The sequence below is a fragment of the Ovis canadensis genome, chromosome 2 (assembly GCF_042477335.2).
Source record: "Ovis canadensis isolate MfBH-ARS-UI-01 breed Bighorn chromosome 2, ARS-UI_OviCan_v2, whole genome shotgun sequence".
Taxonomy (NCBI): domain Eukaryota; kingdom Metazoa; phylum Chordata; class Mammalia; order Artiodactyla; family Bovidae; genus Ovis; species Ovis canadensis.
The window spans coordinates 102,659,520-102,686,978 of NC_091246.1; the positions used below are offsets into that span (position 1 = coordinate 102,659,520).

Below are 27,459 nucleotides of genomic sequence, written 5' to 3' on the forward strand. Positions count from 1 at the left end.
TAACTTTCACTCAATAAGTTTAATGACAACACTCAATACAATGGAGTACAAAATAGGATAACACACCTTCGGGTAACTGACATGTCCTTTAGTTTATGTTGTCCTATTAGAGTTTTATTTACACCAATACTGTGATATGCTTAAGATATAGATTAGTAAATAAAAATATTAAAGATACCAGTACAGAAAATTCACTCAATAAATTAAAGCAAAAACCAAAGCTCTGGAATAAGACAAGCCTTAACCAAAAATGTTTGGATATACCCAGGGAACTCCTCTTGTGAGCCATATCCCAGGTCTCTGATCTCAGTGACCCTATAAGCACATCAACCAAGAAAGGCCAGCAAAAGGTTTGAAGAGGTAAGCACATGTAGACTTATTTTGTAATACACAAAGTGCTAATTCCAGTAGATCCATTAAAATAGAGAACATCTGAGAAAGATCATCAATAAAAGTCACTCAGCCCAAATTAATGTTAGACATCTGTTTTTACAGCACTATTTTTAATCTATATAAACAAGTTCAAATTTTTTAGTAGTTTCTTAAACTTTATAGAAAACCCTCTACAATTTCTAATACTTATTAACATAAGCATACATGAACTACCTTTATAATAGAAACAGTTGTTCAAATGTTAATAAGGTGCGATCTGTGGTCCTAAAATAGGCCACTTCCACCTAATAATTATGGATCATCATAATAACTACATAAATGTATCATGGTAAATAGAACAACTATATACATGAGCCATACTTGAGGCTCCAGCAGTCATGGGTATGAGGTGATCACAGGACATCCACTTCTAAAGCCTCAACAATGCACGCAGCAGAAGGACGGTCTTTAGGATCTTCATTAGTGCATACGGAGAAGAGCTCAATTACTTTCTGGTATGTTTCATCCAGTTCCTCCATATTAACAGGTGGCCTAGTTCCCAAAGCTGCATAGTATGCGTCATCATCAAAGTCACTTTCATCAAAAGTTTTATCTGCTCATGAAGGAGTTAGAAGCAATTTAAAATCACTTTAAATCATGGAAAAGTGTAGCAACTGCTCAAACTCACTGTCCTGAAATAATTCATCTTCCAATATGCGTTTCATTTTACACAGGCAGTCTCTTCACCTGTCCTGACATGGTGTAGATCAATTATTGTCAGGAATTTAAAGGTTAGCCACCCCAACCCCCTTACTAGGGTAGCTTTCCAATCATTTTCTCAGGCAAGAGGAGTTTTTAAGGTAATTTCTTGCTCCTCTGGATTTTCTCAGTTTATCTCCCTGTTCTCAATCTACATCTCATTTGTATGAGATTAAGCCAGTGTTCTCCAGGTAAGAACACTGGAGTGGGTAAGCCAAGTTTAAGAAGATCCCAGAGGATCTTCCCTAGAGGGGAAGAACCCAGGTCTCCCACATCGCAGGCAGATTCTTTACCATCTGAGCTACCAGGGAAGCCCCAATTTATAAATTATTCCTTAGTTCAAACTGAGAGATTGGGATTTATGTTAAAAATAAGTAGTTATACCTTCATCATCATCATCTGGAAGATTAATGTGTGGAATAGATAAAGTCATCATTTCCCACAGAGTAAGACCAAAGGCAAATATGTCTGCCTTGTCAGTAATAATACCGTCCTCCTCCAGAGCTTCCTTAGGTTTCCAAGGCTCAGTGCCAATGTAACAGGCCTCAGGGTCAGTCACTGAAACAAAATACAGGCAAACTGATCAAAAGGGCAAGCACCAGAAACCACTAAGAAAGGCAAACAACCCAAAGAAAAATGGGCAAGTTATTTAACAGTTTAAAGGTTACTATAGCCAGTAAACATGAAAATACATTCAACCTCATAAAAAGTTTTCTCTATCAGACTGTTAAACATTCAAAAACCTAGTCAGTAGGCAAGGGTGTAGAGAAACAATTCTCTTAGAAAGGGGCATAAACGTAGATTGTGGATGTCTGGAGTATAGACTTGAGCCAGATTGCCTCACCCGGTTTCAAAGACCTGTGCAAACTCTGTGACCCTGAACAGATCACCTAATCTCTTTGCCTCCATTTCTTCCTTTTTCAAACTAAACTGTCTTTCAGCTGAGAGACAACCACTTCCCTGCATCTAGGATTGCCAGATCAGGGAAGAGGGGACAGGTGGGATTACACAGAGGCTCTTAAAGCTTCTCTGCCCAGGAATGACACAGGTCCACTCGTGTTTCCACTTAAATGTTAGAGGCAACACCTCAATTTTCATGAGAAGGCCAGCTTTCTAGCTGAAACTGGGATTAGATTGAATCATTAGATCAATCTGGGAAGAATTAACATCTTAACAGTATTGTCAATCCATAATCATGATCTCTCACTCACTTAACATCTTAATGCTCTCAGTGAAGTTTTATGGTGTTCAATAAAAAGGTCAGACTTTTGGTTCGACTTATTCTTCAATTATTTTATGCTTTTTGGTGTAGCAACCTCCCACCTCCTCTCATTTATCCCTAGGGGATACATTCCTGGATCCCCAGTGGATGCCTGAAACTAAGGACAGTACCAAACCATATATATACACACAGTATTTATATAAATATATATATATTTATATAGTGTATATATATATATATACACTATTTTTCCTATATGTGCACATCTTTAATAAACTTTATACATTAGGCACTATAACAGTAACAACAAGATAACATAAGAAGATAGAACAATTACAATATACTGTCATAAAAGTTATGAGAATGTAGTCACTCTCAAAATTATCTTACTGTGCAAATGTGTGCCTTCTTCCCAACCATGCACTCACCACACACTGTGGCCATAACTTTTAAGGGTTGAGGTGTAACAGCAAAACTAGTATGAATATTTTCCTACTTCAAAATTTCAGAAGTTGCAGTAGATCTCTGCAAACTCAGCATCCTTTTTTTTTCTTTCCTTATTAAGTCTAGAGCTTTCACTTTTTCACTTAAATGAAGCACTTTATGGCTTTTCTTTGGCACATCTGAATTGCCAGAATCACTATACACTTTGGCAACATTATTAAGGGTTACCTGAACTTAAGCACTGCCATATCGGCAACAGTCATCTGATAACCAAGGTTGGCTGCTGAGGGACCGTCTATCTAGATTAGGAATCTTTAAAGGGTAAGGACTGTGTCCTTTTTTCCTGTATATCATTACTAGCACAGTGCCTGACTATACATAGTATTGAAAATATTTGGTAAATAATCAACCCAGAAATTACTATCATTAACATATGGGCTTTTCATGAGGAAAAGATTGAAGGCAAAAGGACAAGGGGGCAGCAGGGGATGAGATGGATAGATAGCACCACCAACTGAATGGACATGAATTTGAGCAAACTCCAGGAGATAGTGAAGGACAGAGGAGCCTGGTGTGCTGCGGTCCATGGGGTAGCAGAGTCAGACACAGCTTACTGACTGAACAGCAGCAGCAGTATATCCTTGTAGCTTATTTATTTCATACATAGTAGTGTATATCTCTTAGTTCCCTATCCTTTTCTTTTACTTCCCTCTCCCCACCAGCAATCACCAGTTTGTTCTCCATATCTATTTCTTTCTTGTGATAGTCACTTGTTCATTTTTTAGATTTCATAAGTGTGTGCTCAGTTGCTCAGTCCTGTCAACTCTGTGACCCCATGGACTGTAGCCCACCAATCTATAGGCAAGAATACTGGAATGGATTGCCATTTCCTTCTTCAGGGGATCTTCCCAACCCAAGGGATTGAACCTGTGTCTCCTGTGTCTCCTGCATTGGCAAGCGGATTCTTTACAAGTGAGTCACCAGAGAAGAGTCCACATATAAGTGATACCATACGTTGTTAAGAAACCCAAATCAAAATTTTAATATAACTTTTTATTTATTGACAGTAAATGCCACCATATTTACCTTCAAGGAAGCACAGACAGAGAGCTCATGGCTGTACAGGACTGACGCTGCCTGGCAGTGAAAATCTAAGGTGTTCGCATTTTTACTGAGATTGTTGCTGTTTTTAGTATGCTTTGTTTTCAAGGTTGCATGGGTTTTGATTCTTCTGTTACAGCTCTTCTGTAAGCCTAGTCCTAGCTTTTGACTTTTGCTGAAATTAATGTAACAGATTAATGTAAACAATACCCATACTGCCCAATTATTTTTTTGGAATGTGTTCTTGGGAATGGAATTATAGGACTGAAGGGCATAAACATTTTTAAGGGTTGTTTTCAGAGAAAATACATATATCTAAAGTGCCCTCTGAAAAAGCTACACACTGTGGTATTTACTATTGCTATTCCTCACCATCTACGTACACAGGACTACCTTCTAGACACACAGAAGGACCACACTTTCTGGCCTGTCATGTTTTTGGGTAAAGCCATTTGACTAGTTCAGGGCAGTGACTTGTGAAAGAAGTGACTTGTGTCATTTCTGAACTGGAGCATTTAACTGTCAGGGCAAGACTTTCTAGTGGCACTGTACAACAGAACTTTGGTGATGATAAAAATGTTATTTATCTCAGTATGGTAGTCACTAACCACACATAGCTACTGAGCACTTGAAATGTGGCTAAGGTGGCTGAGAGAATGAATTTAAAGAATTTTTAATATATTAATTAATTTAAATAGCCATACATAGCTAGTGGCTACTGTAGTAGACAGGCTTTGGTACCTCAGTAGTAAAGAATCTGCCTGCAATGCAGGAGACGTGGGTTCAATTCCTGGTTCAGGAATATCCCCTGGAGAAGGAAATGGTAACCCACTCCAGTATTCTCACCTGGGACATCCCATGGAGATAGGAGCCTGGCAGGCTACTGTCCATAGGGTCACAATGAGTTGGACATGACTGAGAGACTAAACAACAACCAAAAAAACTGTAGTGGACAGTGCGGCTCTAGAGCTTTTTTACCTTCCACACAACAATGGACACAATGATGGCAGTATTCCATACAACAGACATCCTAGCATGTTAGGTCCTAACGTGAGAATGACATGGAATGGAACACAAGCCTAGTGGACATGCAGCTTGAAAAATAAGCCTTGCTTGTTTTAAGGTACTGAGGTTTTTGAGGGTTTATGTTACCATAGCAAAACTGATCTTAACCTGAATGATAAATTACAACTTCTATTTAGTTCATGAGAGTATGTTAACCTATACTCTTGCTCATACTAGAATGGGGAAATTTTTCAATGACTTTTTTAGTAGTCATGACTTCTTTTAAAAGGTGGTTTCTACCTCTCGTGTCCTTCTTAAGCCCAACATTAAGGAAATCTTTACCAACAATTTTTTCTACTACTTTTTAAAAAATCTTCAGTCTACAGAGATTAGAGTGTGAGAACAGAAAACAACTTTCTCTAAACAGATACCATCATTTACTAATTCAACTACCTCTTTTCCACTAATACAAAAATGTCACCTTTATCATATAACAAATTTCATATATCTAGGAACTATCTTTTGACTCATGTTGAAATTTTCTGTCTAGTTTGGCATTAGTGTCACTGCTTTAATTACTACAGTTTCATAATACTTAACATCTCTTCAAGAAAATTCCTACTCAACACTTTTTCACAGAATTTTCCTAGCTGTGTTTGAACATGTATCCTCAAGGATAATCTCTATATTCTCTTTGACATGTTCTAAAATAACATAGATCATACTGGGATATTTCAAAATTTTTAAATCTTTAATTCATTTCTGCTTTTTTCTTTCATGGTTTCATTTTTTTTTTTTCTAATTTCAGCTGAAAACTCAATTTCATAAAGGTTAAATAATGACAGTGTTTTCCTTTGAGTACTTTTGGACCATATCAAATAAGTTTTGATTTGCTCTTACATTCTTTTTCCTGTGGTCATGTATGGATGTGAGACTTGGACTGTGAAGAAGGCTGAGCGCCAAAGAATTGATGCTTTTGAACTGTGGTGTTGGAGAAGACTCTTGAGAGCCCCTTGGACTGCAAGGAGATCCAACCAGTCCATCCTAAAGGAGATCAACCCTGGGATTTCTTTGGAAGGAATGATACTAAAGCTGAAACTCCAGTACTTTGGCCACCTAATGCAAGAGTTGACTCATTGGAAAAGACTCTGATGCTGGGAGAGATTGGGGGCAGGAGGAGAAGGGGACGACAGAGGATGAGATGGCTGGATGGCATCACGGACTCAATGTACGTGAGTTTGAGTGAACTCCGGGAGTTGGTGATGGACAGGGAGGCCTGGCGTGCTGCGATTCATGGGGTCGCAAAGAGTCGGACATGACTGAGCGACTGAACTGAACTGAACTTACATTCTTATTATTCTCTAAATAGTGTGTAACTGGAATTTCACTACTTCTCAGCTAAGAACTATTTACAAATATTTTAAATTCCTGAAAAAACTGAGTTTTTATTTCCAACTGTACATGAATTTCTATATTTATAGCTCTGAAGATAATGAATGTTAACCTTTGGCCTATTCCTACTTTTGTAACTTGAGGTTTTCTCAGCCCTATGTAAATCAATGAAGTTAGAACACACCCCCTCACCATCCACAAAACTCAAAATGCATTAAAGACTTAACACCATAAGACACCATAAAACTCTTAGACGAGATCATAGGCAAAACGTTCTCTGACATAAATCACCAATGTTTTCTTAGGTCAGTCTCCCAAAGTGATAAAAATAAAAACAAAAATAAACAAATGGGACCTAATCAAACTTACAAGCTTTTGCACAGCAAAAATCATGAGCAAAATGAAAAGACAACCCACAGAATGGAAGAAAATATTTGCAAACAATGAAACTCACAAGGGATTAATTTCCAAAACACACACACAGCTCATACAACTCAACAACAACAAAAACAAACCCAACAGAAAAATGGGAAGAAGACCTAAACAGACTGACATTTCTCCAAATAAAAAGTACAAATGGCCAACAGGCACGTGGAAAGATGATCGACATCACTATTAGAGAAATGAAAATCAAAGCTACGACGAGGTACCACCTTCACACAGGTCAGGGTGGGCCACAGATGCTAGAGAGGACGTGGAGAAAAGGGAACCCTCCTACACTGTTGGTGGGAATGTAAGATGGTACAGTCACTGTGGAAAACAGTATCGGGGTTTCTCAGGAAAACTAAAACTATGATCCAGTAATCCCAGTCCTGGGCATATATCCAGACCAAAACAGAATTCAAAGAGACACATGCCCCACCATGCTCACAGCAGCACTGTTCACCATAGCCATGTTACAGAAATAACCTAAATGACCACTGACAGACGAATGGGTAAGAAGACATGGTACATATATGCGATGGAATACCAATCAGTCATAAAACAAAGAAATAATGCCATCTGTAGCAACATGGACGCAACTAGAGATTATCATGCTAAGGGAAGTAAGAGAAAAAGACAAATACCATATGATATCACTTACATGTGGAATCTAAAGTATGAGACAAAGGTACCTACCCATGAACAGAATCATTGGTAGAGAAGACACAGTAGTGGTTGCCAAGGGGGAGCGGGTTGGGGAAGGGATGGAGTGGGCATTGGGGTGAGCAAACGTAAGATTTTATATACAGAATGGATAAACAGCAAGGTCCTATTGTACAGCAGAGAACTGTATTCAATACCCTAAGATAAATCATAATAGAAAAGAATATTTTAAAAAAGAATGTAGTAAAAAAAAAAAGAAGAAGAAGAAAGAAAGAACATATCTTAAATTCCCTGAAAAGAGAATGGTTAGTATTCACAATAAAGAGAAGAATGAGGTAGGGTGGGCCAAGGGGCAGAAGACTGGCCTTAGTTAGTAATCCTCTTTCCTACTCCCACTCCACTTTCTTCTACCAGTTTCCTAAATCTTGTCATTATACTGATGCTAAATGAATTTCTTTATAAAACCTTATAAAAATTTTATTTTCTATTCCCAGATCTTTTACCACTTCTCCACATTTTTTCAATTAAAATTATACTAGTGGGAAACCAATAATTTATATTGTTTATGTAGCAAGGGAAGGAGCTGGAGGCTGAGTAGAACAGAGACAGAAAAGGGATATTTTTTTATTACACACTTTTTATTAATAGTTTTTGACTTTTGAAGAATGTGAACTTGTTATTTTTAAATATGTAATTAATAGAAACTTAAAAACTGTACAGAAACCATTTTAAAAATTAGAATTCTACTTACCAGTCATATTTTCATCCAATGGAAGACAGACTCCTACATCACAGATTTTAATTGTTTCAAAATCACCTTTAATAACAACATTTGAAGACTTTATATCTCCATGGAGCAGTTTCTTATCTTGGTGCAGATACTAAAATAGTGAAAATTTTTAAATATCTGAGCAAAAATACAAACTAATAAAAAAGTATATAACTTTCAAACAAAAAGAACAACCTGAACTCCCTGCCTAACATACAGACTTGTGTCTATCATTTCAGACTGTTTGATGCTAGAGAAGAAACCATCCCATGCTATCTCTTAGTCTACCATACTGACCAGAAACCTGAAAGATTCTTTGGAAATTGATGTCTACTTACAGATAAGTCAACTTTTAATTTTCCAACCAACCTAACATACTTATACATCAAAGATGATACTGCAGATTTCAAAATATACTACAATTTTATAAAACAGACAATTATTTTAGAAATAATTTTGTAACCTTCATAATGACACAGTTATCTCAAACAAATTGTTGAGATAATGCTACACATACTTCACAAGGAAAAGAGGAAGCAGTAATGTAATCTAAGGCTTTATTTTAACCCTTTCTTAGAAATGAGAAGTGATAATATTCATCCATAATCAAAAACACCTTACAAAAGTTATTTTTTCATTCACCAGCATTTAAGCATCTACACTCTATGACCTGGGCCTGCAAAAGATGCAGAAATAATTCTTGGTATTGAACTTGGAACACTTACTGTGCTTATTTAAATATTGTTAACCATAAATTGAATATGCTCAAATATATTTATAATGTAATTTATTAATTCCATTATACATATACAATTAAAATAATTAAGTGACTCAAATTATTAGCTTTTCCAACCTATTTAAAATAGGTTTTTCTATAAAATATTAAAATATATTTAAAATACATATATATATTTAGAAATAGTGCCTTTTTCCAGTTTTATATTTCATGAATCAACTTTATTTGAACTCAACATGCAATTCTTGACATCACTGCATTACATAATGTGTTTTTCTGAGTCATCCAACAATTTTCTGTAGCCATGATTACTTAAGTTATTCAAGATATGGAATTTTTATTTCTAACAGTATGTCTAATTCAAAGATATAATAATTTATTTGTATAACCCTGAGGATTTCTTTCATTTGACCTATAGATGTATATTCACAATGTCTAATAACACCCCACAAAGAAATCTTTGAAAGGCTTGTTTACAGCAACAGAGGGTTAGAATACACCCCCAGGAATAATGACTAAACAACAGTCCAATTAACTAAATCTAACATGCAATCTTTATAAGCAAAACTTCCTGACTTGGATTATTTCAGGCCATGTGGACGTGTGAAGGCCTCTAACAATACTTTGTTGATCAAAACAGTACACTCTTCAATATGAAAGATTCTATAAAGATTTAAGGCAACTCACTCTCTCGGAAAAAAAAATTTTCACCTTGTAACTAGGTATATTAGTATCTGTTCATCAATAGATGAATAGATAAAGAAAATGGGGGATACACACACACACACAATGGAGTATTATTCAGCCATTAAAAAGAATGAAACAATGTCATTTCCAACAACATGGATGGATTTAGTCATACTAAGCCAGAAAGACAAATACCATATAATATCACTTCCATGTGGAATAAGTATTTCGTTTTTAGGTTCCACAAAACTCATTCAAAACATAATAGCATAGTTACCTTTAACCCTCTTGCCATGTTCAAAGCAACTTTTAAGATTATGGCTGCTGGAAAAGGATCTCGGCTATCTTTATTTCGTTCTTCTATTAAGTCATTCAGAGACTTTTCACCTCCATACTCCATAGCAAGACACAGACTGCCATCACTAGCTTTAGTGAAAGCACGGTAACCTTAAAGAAAACACGTCATTTTCTTACTAGAGTAGAGAAGAACAAAAGTATTTAATTCTTTTACAATAATGTGACTGAAAACAGATCTAGATCAACACTGTCAAATACAAAATGAAACAGCTAATGCTTACAAAACTTATTTAGATCTAATTTTAAATGCCTTCAGTGTTGGCCAACAATATCACAAATTGAAATGTTTTTAACACTCTATGCCTTCCTAAATATAATGGTTTCACCAGACTTCAGTTCAGTTCAGTTCAGTTCAGTCGCTCAGTCGTGTCCGACTCTTTGCGACCCCATGAATCACAGCACACCAGGCCTCCCTGTCCATCACCATCTCCTGGATTTCACTCAGACTCACGTACATCAAGTCCGTGATGCCATCCAGCCATCTCATCCTGGGTCATCCCCTTCTCCTCCTGCCCCCAATCCCTCCCATTAAAAACGAAAAAAGGAAATTATATAAATGAGGATTTTACATTCCTGAATTCTCCATGGTACCAATACCATGACAGTATCTATTCCCATGAAGTTTTAAAATATATACTTCAGTTCAGTTGCTTAGTTGTGTCCAATTCTTTGTGACCCCATAAAGCCAGGCTCCCTGTCAATCACCAACTCCCAGAGTTTACTCAAACTCATCATGTCCATTGAGTTGGTGATGCTATCCGACCATCTCATCCTCTGTTATCTCCTTCTCCTCCCACCTTCAATCTTCCCAGCACCAGGGTCTTTTCAAATGAGTCAGTTCTTCACATCAGGTAGCCAAAGTACTGGAGTTTCAGCTTCAACATCAGTTCTTCCAATGAATATTCAGGACTGATCTCCATTAGGATGGACTGGTTGGATCTCCCTGGAGTCCAAGGGACTCTCAAGAGTCTTCTCCAATACCACAGTTCAAAAGCATCAATTCCTTAGCACTCAGCTTTCTTTATGGTCCAACTCTCACATACATGACTACTGGAAAAACCTTAACTTTGACTAGATGGACCTTTGTTGGCAAAGTAATGCCTCTGCTTTTTAATATGCTGTCTAGGTTGGTCGTAACTTTTCTTCCAAGGAGCAGGAGTCTTTTAATTTCATGGCTGCAGTCACCATCTGCAGTGATTTTGGAGCCCAAAAAATAAGTCTGTCATGTTTCCCCATCTATTTGCCATGAAGTGATAGGATTGGATGCCACAATCTTAGTTTTCTGAATGTTGAGCTTTAAGCCAACTTTTTCACTCTCCTCTTTCACTTTCATCAAGAGGCTCTTTAGTTCTTCTTCGCTTCCTGCCATAAGGGTGGTATCACCTGCATATCTGAGGTTACTGATATTTCTCCCAGCAATCTTGATTCTAGCTTGTGCTTCATCCAGCCCAGCATTTCTCATGAGGTACTCTGCATATAAGTTAAATAAGCAGGGTGACAATATACAGCCTTGACGCACTCCTTTCCCAACGTGGAACCAGTCTGTTGTTCCATGTCCAGTTCTAACTGTTGATTCCTGACCTGCATACAGATTTCTCAGGAGGTAGGTCAGGTGGTCTGGTATACCCATCTCTTCAAGAATTTTCCACAATTTGTTGTGATCTACACAGTCAAAGGCTTTGGCATAGTCAATAAAGCAGAAATAGATGTTTTTCCGGAATTCTCTTGCTTTTTCGATGATCCAACAGATGTTGGCAATTTGATCTCTGGTTTCTCAGCCTTTTCTAAATCCAGTTTAAACATCTGGAAGTTCATGGTTCACATACTGTGGAAGCCTGGCTTGTAGAATTTTGAGCATCACTTTGCTAGCATGTGAGATGAGTGCAATTGTGCAGTAGTTTAAGCATTCTTTGGCATTTCCTTTCTTTGGGATTGGAAAGAAAACTGACCTTTCCAGTCCTGTGGCCAATGCTGAGTTTTCCAAATTTGTTGCATCTAAAAATACTATTTTTTTTTCTGGCCAAGCCACGTGGCTTATAGGATCTTAGGTCCCTTACCAGGAATCAAACCCATGCCCCCCAGCAGTTGAAGCACAGAGCCTAATCACTGCATCGCCAGGGAAGTCCCACTAATTTTCATTTCAGAATGTTCACATTAATTGGATTCTTGACAAACTCCATCACACCTTTCTTCACTTTTTATTAGCGAAAACAGTTAAGATATTATGTAAACCATTTCGGATGAACAAGATACTATACCAGATACTGTTATTAAGTAATATGTGAACTTACCTATAATGTTTGGATGATTGAGGCTTTTCAAAATCTTAGCTTCATCAGTTAGTCTCTTTTGATACATACTCTGATAATCACCATTACACCTAGGATTAATCTTTTTCACAGCCCAAGGAGAATGAGACAAACCTCTTGGAGATCTTAAAAAATAAGTAACCAAAAACGTACAGAAAGATTAATAACCATAATACAGTTCAAATGACTAATAAGAACTTCCACATTTTGAAAAAGACTTGATAGTATTTTAGTTTTTTTTTTTAATTTTCAAGTATTTTAGACTATCAACATTTCTGTTATACATCCTTTTTAACTGTGTACATACAGCTGATAAATCTACTGATTACAAGAGAAGTCTGATATCTTTGGAAGGGAAGGGTTGAAAAGAGAAAACTAGAAGGAAAAAGACGAAATATTATAGATTTTAAACTTCAAAATCTCTATAGTATTTTCTAATTTTTTCACTCAATCATGTCAAACTATCAACTACTTAAAAAGCATTTAACTATATGTACCAGATATAAATTACAGAATGTTAAAGCAATAAACATTAATGTCTAAGAAACAATTTAAAGAAGAAATGTACAAAATACATTTGGCTCATGTGTAATCATGCAAATAACAGACTGTTATTTACTAACAAATATTATGCCTCTAATGGACAAACCAATTCATCTTATACACTTCTCACCATATACATGTGTTTAGGGAGAAAATAATAAACATACTAATAGGAAAAACAATGTAAATTGTCTATTTTCTAGGAAGATGCAGCTGTTGAAGAACATTTAAGGTATACCTGTTTTGAGGCCTAAATAAACAAACAGGTAACATGAAGTCAGGGAAAGGTTTGTTCAGCCCATAAGGCAGGCATTTATGAGTATGGCCAATTACAAAAACAAAGTGTAGGCAGCATTTGGGCACAAAAGCCAAATAGCCTCAAAAGTTAAAGATTGCAAAGTTCAGCCATAAGAACATAAAACGAGATGGAACCAAGAATCTGTTTAGCTCTCTACTACCTCATGAGCACAGCTCTGTGACTGCAGAACCTTTTTTTAACATCAGAAAACATGTATTCAAAGGATCACTAGATTTCTCAGTTCATATACATCTATCATGCCTAAGTTTACTTAAACTATTCTTAAACCTCCAGTTTTAGATAACAATAGCATTTGGGAATAACCTCTTTCATGTTCATTTAATATAAAAATTTATTTTTCAAGTTTCAAGGGGTACCCCATAGCTCTTGATTATTTATAATTCAGTGAGCCAGTCCATCTTCACCTTTTCCATATATCCTAACCTACCTACATCCTATCCTAACCTACAGGTTACAGAATGAGAAGGATATTATTATGAAATCTGAATAAAATGTTGCCAAGGTAAAAGATGGTTCACAGAAAATGCTAATACAACAGTCAAATTTCTGTTGAGACTGCACAAGGAAAAAAACAAAAGGAGACACAAACAATACTGCCAACAAAAATGGGGACATAAACACCAGAGATTTTTAAAATATCCAAGTGAATATTAAAACTTTTAAGCCAATAAAAAGGTAAAATGGACAAATTCTTTTAAAAAAAGTTAAGAAAACTGATGAAAGAAGAAACATAATCAAGAGTTTAAAAATCTTCCAACAAGAAATACAAAACACAGATAATTTTAGAGTTGAGTTTACTAAACTGTAAAGAAACATATCATTCTATTTCATACAAACCATTCCAGGGAACAGAATGAAAAGGGACTATGAGTCTAGTATAACTTTAATTAAAAACAACAAAAATCATACAGGACAACAGAAAAAGAAAAATCACAAGCCAATTTCACTTACAGATGCAAAAATTCTAAACAATAGCAAAATTATTCTATCAGGTTATTAAAAAATAATAATACATCACAACTATGTTGGGTTTAATCTAGCAATGCAAATTTAACAGTAAATAATATATACTCTGAATTAAAATGAATATATACATATAAATTTGATCCCTCTCAGGTACCACTGAAATAAAAACTTCAGTTTGAAGACTGAAGACTGACTTTGAAAGGGAAAAAGCAGAAGGTATTTAGCCTGAGGTAGACTGACACAGTTGAGAACCTGCGGTCTATGTAGGGACAGAGTAATTCATGACCAAATGTGCCTGAAGTGCTCAGTGAGTTTTCACATGTGAACATACCTGTGTTATCAACATCCACGTTCAAGATATACATGTCTAGCATCCCCACAAGATATGGGATGCCATCTTAAAAAGGAAAACTTGAGGGGTGGTTCTAAGATGGTGGAGGAATAGGACGGGGAGACCACTCTCTCCCCCACAAATTCATCAAAAGAACATTAGAACGCTGAGCAAATTCCACAAAACAACTTCTGAGTGCTGGCAGAGGACATCAGGCACCCAGAAAGGCAGCCCACTGTCTTCGAAAGGAGGTAGGACAAATATAAAAGATAAAAAGAGAGACAAAAGAGGTAGGGACGGAGATCTGTCCCAGGAAGGGAGTCTTAAAAATGAGAGAAGTTTCCAAATACCAGGAAACACTCTCACCAGCAGGTCTGTGGTAAGTCTTGGAATCTCAGAGGGCAACATAACCGGGACGAAAAATAAATAAATAAATATAACCCACAGATTACGTGCACAATGGCAACTCCCAGCGGAGAAGCAGCCCAGACACTCACATCCAACACTAGTAAGCGGGGACTGGACAGGGAGGCGCAGGCTGCATTGCTTAGGGTAAGGACAGGGCCTGAATGCCTTAGGGCAATCTGAGGGAGCTAACGGGAGACAGCAACCCAGACTGTGGCCAGAGAGAGGTTGAGGTGGGGGTACTATCCCGCAAAAAGCCCTAACCTAAGACACCGTCAGGCCCACTCACAGAACAAAGGACTGAGCAGAGCTAGGCGGCTACGGGCAGGCCCATCCCCCACCAGAGACAGGCAGGCGAGGGCAGCCACAGCAGGAAGGGGGCAATCACGGCCCCAGAGGGGCATCCTCTACCAACCTGCAAGCAGGCTTTGTTGCTAACCAAGACTTCCTGGGATTCTGGATGGTTGACGTCTGCTGAGAGAGTCACAGCCAGAGATCAGCTCCCCAGAAGAGACACACGGCACACCTAAGAAGGCGTGACCGTTGTACACCCAGAAAATCGAGCGGCTGGGATGCAGGGGGCAATAAGACACATCCCCCACCTGGGGGTGACTGCGCTCACCAAGCACCTGGTCACCTGAGCTGCTCGGACCTGGGAAGGGCACAAAACACAGGCCCAAACAAGTCTGCGCCTTTGTGGAGTACCCGAGAACCTGAACCTGAGCGGCTTAGACCTGGGAGGTGCAGGCAACCCAGGGCAAGCCTCAGACAGTTCCAGCAGAGCAACCTGAGAAGTGCAGACCAGCGAGCGCTCCCCACACACGCCCCTGATATTGCTTTGCAGTGTTCCTCCCTCCCCACAGCATGACTGAACTAGTGAGCCTAAAAAAGTGACCACCATCGCCCCCTTGTGTCAGGGTGGAAATTAGACACAGAAGAGACCAGCAAACAGAAGCTAAAATAAAGAGGGAACCACTTTGGAAGCAACAGATGGAGAAGTCTTGAGGCTACTGTAAGAATAAGACTGAAAACGAGAGGCAGGAGGCTTAAGTTCAAAACCTGAGAACACCAGAGAACTCCTGACTCCAGGGAACATTAATCGATAAGAGCTCATCAAACGCCTCCATACCTACACTGAAACAAGCACCACCCAAGAGCCAACAAGCTCCAGAACAAGACATACCATGCAAATTCTCCAGCAACACAGGAACATAGCCCTGAGCTTCAATATACAGGCTGCCCAAAGTCACACCAAACCCACAGACATCTCAAAACTCATTACTGGACACTTCTTTGCACTCCAGAGAGAAGAAATCCAGCTCTACCCACCAGAACACTGACACAAGCTTCCCTAACCAGGAAACCTTGACAAGCCACCCATCCAACCCCACCCACAGCAAGGAAACTCCACAATAAAGAGGAACCACAAACTGCCAGAATACACAAAAGCCACCCCAAACACAGCAATATAAACAAGATGAAGAGACAGAGGAATACCCAGCAGGTAAAGGGACAGGATAAATGCTCACCAAACCAAACAAAAGAGGAAGAGATAGGGAATCTACCTGATAAAGAATTCCAAATAATGATAGTGAAAATGATCTAAAATCTTGAAAACAAAATGGAGTTACAGATAAATAGCTTGGTGACAAGGATTGAGAAGATGCAAGAAATGTTTAACAAGGACCTAGAAGAAATAAAAGTCAATATATAATGAATAATGCAATAAATGAGATCAAAAACACTCTGGAGGGAACTGACAGTAGAATAACAGAAGACAGGATAAGTGAGGTAGAAGATAGCATGGTAGAAATAAATGAATCAGAGTGGAAAAAAGAATTAAAAGAAATGAGGACAACCTCAGAGACCTCTGGGACAATGTCAAATACCCCAACATTCAAATCGTGGAGTCCCAGAAGAAGACAAAAAGAAAGACCATGAGAAAATACTTGAGGAGATAATAGTTGAAAACTTCCCTAAAATGGGGGGAAAAAAAGTCACCCAAGTCCAAGAAACCCAGAGAGTCCCAAAGAAGATAAACACAAGTCAAAACACCCCATGACACATATTAATCAAATTAACAGAGATCAAACACAAAGAACAAATATTAAAAGCATCAAGGGAAAAACAACAAACAACACACAAGAGGACTCCCATAAGGAAAACAGCTGATCTTTCAACAGAATCTCTTTAGGACAGAAGGGAAGGCAGGACATACTTAAAGTGATTAAAGAGAAAAACCTACAACCCAGATTACTGTACCCAGCAAGGATCTCATTCAAATATGAAGGAGAAATCAAAAGCTTTACAGACAAGCAAAAGCTGAGAGAATTCAGCACCACCAAACCAGCTCTCCAACAAACGCTAAAGGATCTTCTCTAGACAGGAAACACAGAAAGGGTGTATAAACTTGAACTCAAAACAACAAAGTAAATGGCAACGGGATCATACTCATCAATAATTACCTTAAATGTAAATAGGTTGAATGCCCCAACCAAAAGATAACGACTGGCTGAATGTATACAAAAACAAGACCCCTATATATGCTGTCTACAAGAGACCACCTCAAAACAAGGGACACATACAGACTGAAAGTGAAGGGCTGGAAAAAGATATTCCATGCAAATAGAGACCAAAAGAAAGCAGGAGTAGAAATAGTCATATCAGATAAAATAGACTTTAAAACAAAGGCTGAGAAGAGAGACAAAGAAGGACACTGCATAATGATCAAAGGATCAATCCAAGAAGATATAATAATTAGAAATATATACGCACCCAACATAGGAGCACTGCAATATGTAAGGCAAATGCTAACAAGTATGAAAGAGGAAATTAACAATAACACAATAATAGTGGGAGACTTTAACCCACTCACACCTATGGATAGATCAACTAAACAGAAAATTAACAAGGAAACATAAACTTTAAATGATACAATAGACCAGTTAGACCTAACTGATATCTATAGAACATTTCACCCCAAAACAATGAATTTCACCTTTTTCTCAGGTGCACATGGAACTTTCTCCAGGATAGATCACATCCTGGGCCATAAATCTAGCCTTGGTAAATTCAAAAAAATTGAAATCATTCCAAGCATCTTTTCTGACCACAATGCAGTAAGATTAGATGTCAATTACAGGAGAAAAACCTTTAAAAATTCCAACATATGGAGGCTGAACAACACGCTGCTGAATAACCAACAAATCACAGAAGAAATCAAAAAAGAAATCAAAATATGCATATAAATGAATGAAAATGAAAACACAACAACCCAAAACCTGTGGGACACTGTAAAAGCAGTGCTAAGGGGAAGGTCCATAGCAATACAGGCTTACCTCAAGAAACAAGAAAAAAGTCAAATAAATAACCTAACTCTACACCTAAAGCAACTAGAAAAGGAAGAAATGAAGAACCCCAGGGTTAGCAGAAGGAAAGAAATCTTAAAAATTAGGGCAGAAATAAATGCAAAAGAAACAAGAGACCATAGCAAAAATCAACAAAGCCAAAAGCTGGTTCTTTGAAAGGATAAATACAATTGACAAACCATTAGCCAGACTCATCAAGAAACAAAGGGAGAAAAATAAAATCAACAAAATTAGAAATGAAAATGCAGAGATCACAACAGACAACACAGAAATACAAAGGATCATAAGAGACTACTATCAGCAACTATATGCCAATAAAATGAACAATTTGGAAGAAATGGACAAATTCTTAGAAAAGTACAACTTTCCAAAACTGAACCAGGAAGAAATAGAAAATCTTAACAGACCCATCACAAGCACGGAAATTGAAACTGTAATCAGAAATCTTCCAGCAAACAAAAGCCCAGGTCCAGACGGCTTCACAGCTGAATTCTACCAAAAATTTAGAGAAGAGCTAACATCTATCCTACTCAAACTCTTCCAGAAAATTGCAGAGGAAGGTAAACTTCCAAACTCATTCTATGAGGCCACCATCACCCTAATACCAAAACCAGACAAAGATGCCACAAAAAAAAGAAAACTACAGGCCAATATCACTGATCAACATAGATGCAAAAATCCTTAACAAAATTCTAGCAATCAGAATCCAACAACACATTAAAAAGATCATACACCATGATTAAGTGGGCTTTATCCCAGGGATGCAAGGATTCTTCAGTATCTGCAAATCAATCAATGTAATACATCACATTAACAAATTGAAAAATAAAAGCCATATGATTATCTCAATAGATGCAGAGAAAGCCTTTGACAAAATTCTACATCCATTTATGACAAAAAACTCTCCAGAAAGCAGGAATAGAAGGAACATACCTCAACATAATAAAAGCTATATATGACAAACCCACAGCAAACATTATCCTCAATGGTGAAAAACTGAAAGCATTTCCCCTAAAGTCAGGAACAAGACAAGGATGCCCACTCTCACCACTACTATTCAACATAGTTTTGGAAGTTTTGGCCACAGCAATCAGAGCAGAAAAAGAAATAAAAGGAATCCAGATTGGAAAAGAAGAGGTAAAACTCTCACTGTTTGCAGATGACATGATCCTCTACACAGAAAACCCTGAAGACTCCACCAAAAATTACTAGAGCTAATCAATGAATATAGTAAAGTTGCAAGATATAAAATCAACACACAGAAATCCCTTACATTCCTATACACTAATAATGAGAAAATAGATAAGTTAAGGAAACAATTCCATTCACCATTGCAACGAAACGAATAAAATACTTAGGAAAATATCTACCTAAAGAAACAAAAGACCTAGATATAGAAAACTATAAAACACTAGTGAAAGAAATCAAAGAGGACACAAATAGATGGAGAAATATACCATGTTCATGGATTGAAATAATCAATATAGTGAAAATGAGTATACTACCCAAACCAATCTATAGATTCATTGCAATCCCTATCTAGCTACCAATGGTATTTTTCACAGAGCTAGAACAAATAATTTCACAATTTGTATGGAGATACAAAAAAACTCAATAGCCAAAACAATCTTGACAAAGAAAAATAGAACTGGAGGAATCAACCTGCTTGACTTCAGGCTCTACTACAAAGCTAAAGTCATCAAGAGAGTATGGTACTGGCACAAAGACAGAAATATAGATCAATGGAACAAAATAGAGCACCCAAAGATAAATTCATGCACCTATGGACACCTTATCTTTGACAAAGGAGGCAAGAATATACAATGGAGAGAAGACAATCTCTTTAACAAGTGGTGCTGGGAAAACTGGTCAACCACTTGTGAAAGAATGAAACTAGAACACTTTCTCGGAGAAGGCAATGGCAGCCCACTCCAGTACTCTTGCCTGGCAAATCCCAGGGATGGAGGAGCCTGGTGGGCTGCAGTCCATGGGGTTGCTAAGAATCACACACAACTGAGCGACTTCACTTTTCACTTTCATGCACTGGATAAGGAAATGGCAACCCATTCTGGTGTTCTTGCCTGGAGAATCCCAGGGACAGGGGAGCCTTTTAGGCTGCCGTCTCTGGGGTCACACAGAGTCAGACACAACTGAAGCGACTTAGCAGCAGCAGCAGCAGCAGTAGCACACTTTCTAACACCATACACAAAAATAAACTCAAAATAGATTAAAGATCTAAGCATAAGAGCAGAAACTATAAAATTTCTACAGGAAAACACAGGCAAAATACTCTCCGACATAAATCATAGCAGGATCCTCTATGACCCACCTCCCAGAATATTGGAAATAAAAGCAAAAATAAACAAATGAGACCTAATTAAAATTAAAAGCTTTTGCACAACAAAGGAAACTATAAGCAAGGTGAAAAGACAGCCTTCAGAATGGGAGAAAATAATAGCAAATAAAGCAACTGACAAAGAATTAATCTCAAAAATATACAAGCAACTCCTGCAGCTCAATTCCAGAAAAATAAACGACCCAATCAAAAAATGGGCCAAAGAACTAAACAGACAAAGAAGACATACAGATGGCTAACAAACACATGAAAAGATGCTCAACATCACTCATTATCAGAGAAATACAAATCAAAACCACAATGAGGTACCATTTCATGCCAGTCAGAATGGCTGCTATCCAAAAGTCTGTGGAGAAAAGGGAACCCTCTTACACTGTGGGTGGAAATGCAAACTAGTACAGCCACTATGGAGAACAGTTTGGAGATTCCTTAAAAAACTGGAAAGAGAACTGCCATACGACCCAGCAATCCCACTGCTAGGCATACACACCGAGGAAACCAGAATTGAAAGAGACACGTGTAACCCAATGTTCATCGCAGCACTGTTTATAATAGCCAGGACATGGAAGCAACCTAGATGTCCATCAGCAGATGAATGAACAAGAAAGCTGTGGTACATATACACAATGGAATATTACTCAGCCATTAAAAAGAATATATGTGAATCAGTTCTAATGAGGTGGATGAAACTGGAGCCTATTATACAAAGTGAAGTAAGCCAGAAAGAAAAACACCAATACAGAAAACTAATGTATTTATATATGGAATTTAGAAAAATTGTAACAATAACCCTATATGCGAGACAGCAAAAGAGACACAGACGTATAGAACAGTCTTTTGGACTCTGTGGGAGAGGGCGAGAGTGGGATGATTTAGGAGAATGGCACTGAAACATGTATATTATCATATGTGAAATGGATCACCAGTCCAGGTTCAATGCATGAGACAGGGTGCTCAGGGCTGGTGCACTGGGATAACCCTAAGGGATGGGATGGGGAAGGAGGTGGGAAAGGGGTTCAGGATGGGGAACACGTGTACACCCATGGCGGATTCATGTCATTGTATAGCAAAACCACAATACTGTAAAGTAATTAGCCTCCAATTAAAATAAATATATATTTTTTTAAAAAAGGAAAACTTTCAGATAAAAAACAAGATAGACAAAAATGAAAAACTAAATAGAAGTATCAGAAAATGAAGTTGGGAAAATTCCCCAGAAAATATTAATAGAACAAAAAGAGAACATAGAAAAACAGACCAAAAATAACATAAAATAAAGGTGGATCAAAGATTGGGCCAGTAAATCCCACATCCAAATAACTGGAGTTCCAAGACAGAGAACAGAAAAAAAAGGGGTGAAAATGATCAACGAAGTAATTTTAAAAAATAACCTCTCAAAAATTTAATAGGAATTTTCAGGCTCCAAGAGGCCCATACCCATGCATGTTACTGTGAAATTCAGGACAGTGGTGACAAACAAAAGACCGTATAAGGTTACAAGACAGCAGGAGGAGGAGATAACATAGAACAGAAGCATAAAGGCTCAGCAGTCAGAGGGCCTTCAGAATTCTCAACAGCAGCAACTGAACAGTGTTCTCAAAATTCTGGGGAGAACATACTTCTGAATGAGAATTCTAACCCAGAAAAACAAAAAAGGCCACTCAAGTACAAGCATAAAATGAAAACATTTTTAGAAAAGTAAATTTTCAAAAATGTATCTTCTGTGCATCTTTTCATGGGGCACTAACAAATGTCTTCAACCAGAATGAGAGGTAAACCAAGAAATACTAAGACATGAAACAAGAAAAATAGAGGATCCAATTCACCAGAGAGGCAAAGGAAATCTCTAGGCTACTAAAGGAAACTCCCAGGCTAACAGAGCCACATCGAGGACTGGGAGGGTCAGGCGGGAACTGCTATTTCCAATGAAGTTTTCTAATTAAGTCACATACAGTATAACTTTGTTAACACACACTTCACATTCTAAAAAAAAGCTTAAGGAAGAAAAAATGAGACTAGCCACGAAATTGTGATAAGTTTTTTCTTTCAAAATAACTTAAGAGTTTTAGACATTAAAAAATGGAAGTTCACAAAACTAACAATGGACAAACACACAAAAGGGGGTGTTTAAGCTGCAAAGACACTTCAAGAAGACCCACTTATATATAACCGCTATACGAGTCTAGATTCACCACTTTTTATTTGAGGAAGTATTTCTATTTGGAAACAACATAAACCTAGAAAAGCTAATGATATGCTGCCCTGGACTAATCAGGCTAATTCCTAGGGAGCACTAAACAGTACATAATTGTTTGCCACTTAACATGAAACTAGGTATGAATAAAAGAAACAACTTTGTAATAATGTGTTTGTTGCCATATGTAATATTATTAGCTATAAGCATCTTTTCTAGTATTCCATTTTTCTGTTAATACAACTTTCCTACTTTAGAATCAGGTATTCACCCTTCTCACTTAATGATGACATAAATAAGATAAAAATATTTACTTCTTTAGAAGAGAATATCCTGAGAAGGCAACTCTCCAGATAGAAGGGATTAACAGTCACTGATATCTCCCAACACTGGTATCCTCTTTGAAGTTTTCTTATTGAGAATCCTGTGTTATTATCACACAGGAATCCCTTTCCTCTGTCTTTTTCCCCTCCTACACAAGCCAAGGAAAAATTACAAATTACCTCTCCTTTAACAACCCATTAAGAGGAAGCTAGGAGAAAGATGTACCAGGTAGAGCTCTGGCAAAAATATGAACATACCCCAGATCTAAATATTTGCATTTTCACATTCCTTTTTGTCTCCAAGTACAGTGGAACTATGGTTCCATGTAAAAATGTTAACGTGAAATCTTATACTCACCTTTGCATAAGATAGACATTTACCCCAGTACCAAAGCCAAGCTTCTGCATAAATGGAGAGGCAGGAATATTTATACATGGAGTTAAACATAATGCTAAATGTCAGAAAGAGAAATAAAAGATAAAATTAGTATTTGAAAAGACCTCCACAGATGCATCCTAACGTTCTCAATAAATCATTGTTAAGAGAATTAACTGGCAAAGTCTTGCAGAGTAATTTGACACTATGTGTCCTAACTTTCAATGGATACCTTTGAACAAGTCTACTTTTGGAGCTCTATTCTACAGTAACACTTAAACAGGGGTCAGCAAAACAGCCTGTTTTTATATGACCCGTAAGCTAAGAATTGATTTTTACATTTTAAAAGGGTTGTTAAAAAATAGATAAAGGTCTCTTGAATCCTTAGACTTCATACCTCTCTTCCAACATGGCCCAAGACAACTCTCCAGACAACACCATGGCAACAAAGTATACACAGAACCTATACCAAATTCACAGATCAACTGAAAACCCTCATCAACACTTTTAACCAAAAACCTTATCCAGATTACGCTACCAAATGAAGACTTGTACTTAATAACACTGAAGAGCCTAGAACCCAGATTTGGTTTCAGAATCAAAGAGCTAGAACTGACTCCAGAAAAGATCAGAAACTGAGGATGACTTAGAATCAAGCCAACACCAAGATCACCCTTAAGTGCAGATTCAAAGTAGAAAAGACAGACAGTGTCTTATCAGCTACACTCCTCTCAATTACACACCCTCTTCAAGGCACTTATGCATAACTCTAACTCTTACCATGGAATTGATTCCAGAGAGCAACTTGCTTAAGAAGCCAGGGTTACTGAGTCAAGAATTCAAATCTGGTTTCAAAACAGAAGAACTAGATTCCATGTCCAGGAAAGAAAAGAACCCGAGGAGGCCTCAGAACAAAGACAATTAGGGACAGGATCCTAGAGATGAGAGAATTCAAGGTATAGAAACTACACAGAATGGCAGCAGTCTCACCAGTGACTGTCTTATTTCTCTGGAGCCAGAACAGGGGAAACAGAGACAGATTCAGTGTACTTGATTACATTAGTCTGGACTCCAAACCTCTAACTCTTCCTGGAACATACCCTTCTAATAAACACACCTTCAGCTTCTCCAGGAGCTGAGCCTTCTGGAGATAGTAAACAAGACTTCAGGTGACAGAGACACATACAAAGCATCACAGAGAAAATAAATTTTATTAATATCATTTTTCAGCAATCACAGTAATGACTAATTTAGGCAAAAATCAAGGAAAGAAGAAAGGAAGGGAGGGAGGCAGGCAAGGAAGAAAGAAGAAAGGAAGAAGACTATGCCAAAAGGGTTCCTATATGACCCACAAAGCCTAAACCATTTACTATCTGCCATTTACAAAAAGTTTGCTAGTGCCTGCACTACGGCATGCAGCCAAAGATACCATATACACACGTGAACGTACGCATGCAAATAGTGGGGTCTGGTTTTAGAGCTACAAAAAAAAAAAAGAGAGAGAGATAAAAGCCTAAGTAATCATCATTAGAGTCATAATTACAGCACATCTATATTACAGAGTAGTATAAGGTTATTAAAAGAGATGAGATATAGTAGTCCTACTTTTGCTCATGAACAATTAACTGCTCTTGGATTGCCCTTTTGCCATTAACAACTAGAAAATTTGACAAAATATAATGGCTTTCACATACTTCACAACAGACAGGGCAGGACTATAAACTCTGAGAGGAGAGAAACTAATGAGGTGAGTCCTATCACTGCCCTCACTTACCGCCTAGAGACACCTTCCAGGCTGCAGCACCAAGAAACGAAGCCCAAAGCTCTTGTCAAATTGAAGTGACAAATTACCCTGTGTCTATTGAATTGCCTTGGAAAATACCCTTCCCATATATAGAGGGGGAAAGATAAAGTAGTTCCTTTGAGGTTCAAGTTAAATTGCTTCTTCACCAGGGAGAACCTACAAATCTGCTAGAATGTCAATAAAATTAGATCACAGATGACCAAACTCTGACCTATAAAAGAAGTCTTATTTCTTAAGATCAACATTATAAAGATGACTTATACTAAAACTGTTCTTGTGTGATAGATAACAATAAAAAGATTTAACTGTAATACTATGAAGACATTTCTGATATTAGTAACAATGAAGAAAGGTTTTATAGATTACCAGATTTCCTTTTTTCAGATAATCTGCTTGGTGTCTTGAAATTATTGGTTTCTTCCATTGTAATAATCCCTTAAGGTCCTATGATAAAAATGAATAGAAAGGTACACTGCAGTTATAAAGAATACATCTTTCATTCATGAAGAAAAAATTCCTATAATACTATCACTTATTTACAAAAAAATTGAGAACTGAAAAAGACCATGACAAATATTTAGTCCAATTGTATTTACAATGAGAAAACGGAAACCCAGAGAGGGAGAAAGATAAAGTAAAATTAAAGATAAGTAAAATTACATACCCAAGGTCATGCTATTAATGATTGTGGATTTTTGTTTTATTTAAAAAATAATATATGCACTTGGTCAAAAAAAAAAAAATCACCTAGTACCCCCCCTCCACTTCCCAGGAGTGGTTATTAACAGATCTTTTATATGCTTTTAAGAGCTTGGCTTTGTAAGCAGTATTATTCATAATAGCCAAAAAAAGGAAACAGAAATAGCCATCAGATGATGAATGGATATAGAAAAGATGGCATATACTACACACAATAAAATATTATTCGACAGAGTATATATTTTACATAGGGAATATTATTTAGTCATTAAAAGGAATGAAGTACTCAGGTATACTGCAACATGAAAGAATCTTGAAAAGCTTATGCCAAGTAAAAGAAAGCAGACACGAGAGGCCACTTATATGATTGTTTTTCCACACAATATCCAGAAGAGGCAAATCCATGGACAAAACAAATGAGTAGTTGCTGCGGGCTGAAGGGAAGAGAGAATGTGGGGCGACTGCTAGTGGGTGTATGCCATCTTTTTGGGGGTGATAAAAATGTTCTAAAATTAGGTAGTGGTTTAATATACTCAACTCTATTCCAAAAACCACTTAACACTTTCAAAAGAGTGTATTTCATGATATGTTAATTACATCTCAATAAACTATTAGTTTAAAATTATCTGTGAAAATACAATGTACATACTGTATACACAAGCAAGTTAATACAGGCTTTTTTTTTCTTCTGTAACATATTTCCTTAAAAATCTTTTTTATTAAAAAAAATTACTATTCTTTTGAAAAAAGGTTTGGTTTTGTATTAGATTTACTGTAAAGCAAACTGTTACTACCTGTCTGTAAGCTCGTTTGAATTGTCCATAAAAAAATGAGAGGAAGAGAGAACATTTGCTTAAATGCTGCATAGAGCCACTCAATATCCCTTAAAAAACAGCACCTGGGCGTCCCATGTGGCATGAGTGGTAAAGTATCTGCTTGCCAACGCAGGAGGTTCGATCCCCGAGTCGGGAAGATCCCTTGGAGGAGAAAACGGCAACCCACTCCAGTATTCTTGCCTGAAGAATCCCATGGACAAAGGAGCCTGGAGGGTTCCTACGGCGCTTTCATAAAAAGTACAGAGTGTCAAGCTCTGATTTGAGAAAAGAGCGATTTCTTTCTTCGAATCCCCACCGTACCCCGTAAGTCTGATGCGCACGCGGGTCGCCAAGATGCTTCCTAAGATAATTCTCAGTTTAATGCATATTCCCAACATCTTCCTCCTTCCTTCCAGGCCCCAAGTTGTCAAAAAAGTAAAGAGGCCGCGGCTCGAGGGGCGCGGGACTCCCGGCCAGGCCCACTCGCAGCAGGACCCCTAAAAGCTCTCTCCTTACCAGAGCCACGAGGTAGGACGACGAGACGTCCAGGGAAAGGCTGTCTTGAAAACTGGTCCCGAGTGGCCCCCAACGCTCCGCGGCCCCCTGGGGTGAGGGGTGGGGTCCGACCTGCCAACACACGGACTCGGCAACCGTTGTTCCTACGGGAACCCGCCGGGCTTTCAAAACCACGCACGCTCCGCCCCTACGTCGATCGCGAACT

General features: G+C 37.7%; 1 protein-coding gene and 1 pseudogene across 4 annotated transcripts; one reads left to right on the top strand and one right to left on the bottom strand.

Moving 5' to 3' along the window:
- Positions 1 to 27,459, bottom strand: PBK (PDZ binding kinase). Of its 4 annotated transcripts, none has more exons than XM_069576691.1 (9): positions 27,255 to 27,452; positions 26,822 to 26,984; positions 25,591 to 25,668; positions 23,403 to 23,496; positions 12,222 to 12,364; positions 9,851 to 10,020; positions 8,133 to 8,262; positions 1,516 to 1,689; positions 1 to 985 (listed from the first exon to the last, which is right to left on the bottom strand). In XM_069576691.1, exons 3-9 carry the CDS (start codon positions 25,646 to 25,648, stop codon positions 786 to 788), a joined length of 969 nt encoding a protein of 322 aa, XP_069432792.1. In that variant the 5' UTR covers positions 25,649 to 25,668; positions 26,822 to 26,984; positions 27,255 to 27,452; the 3' UTR covers positions 1 to 785. The 4 variants fall into 4 exon arrangements, with proteins under 4 accessions (XP_069432792.1, XP_069432789.1, XP_069432791.1 ...); XM_069576688.1 differs by having other exon boundaries at positions 1 to 988; positions 27,255 to 27,420; XM_069576690.1 differs by lacking the exon at positions 26,822 to 26,984 and having other exon boundaries at positions 27,255 to 27,459.
- Positions 23,645 to 24,503, top strand: LOC138433118 (double homeobox protein A-like; annotated as a pseudogene).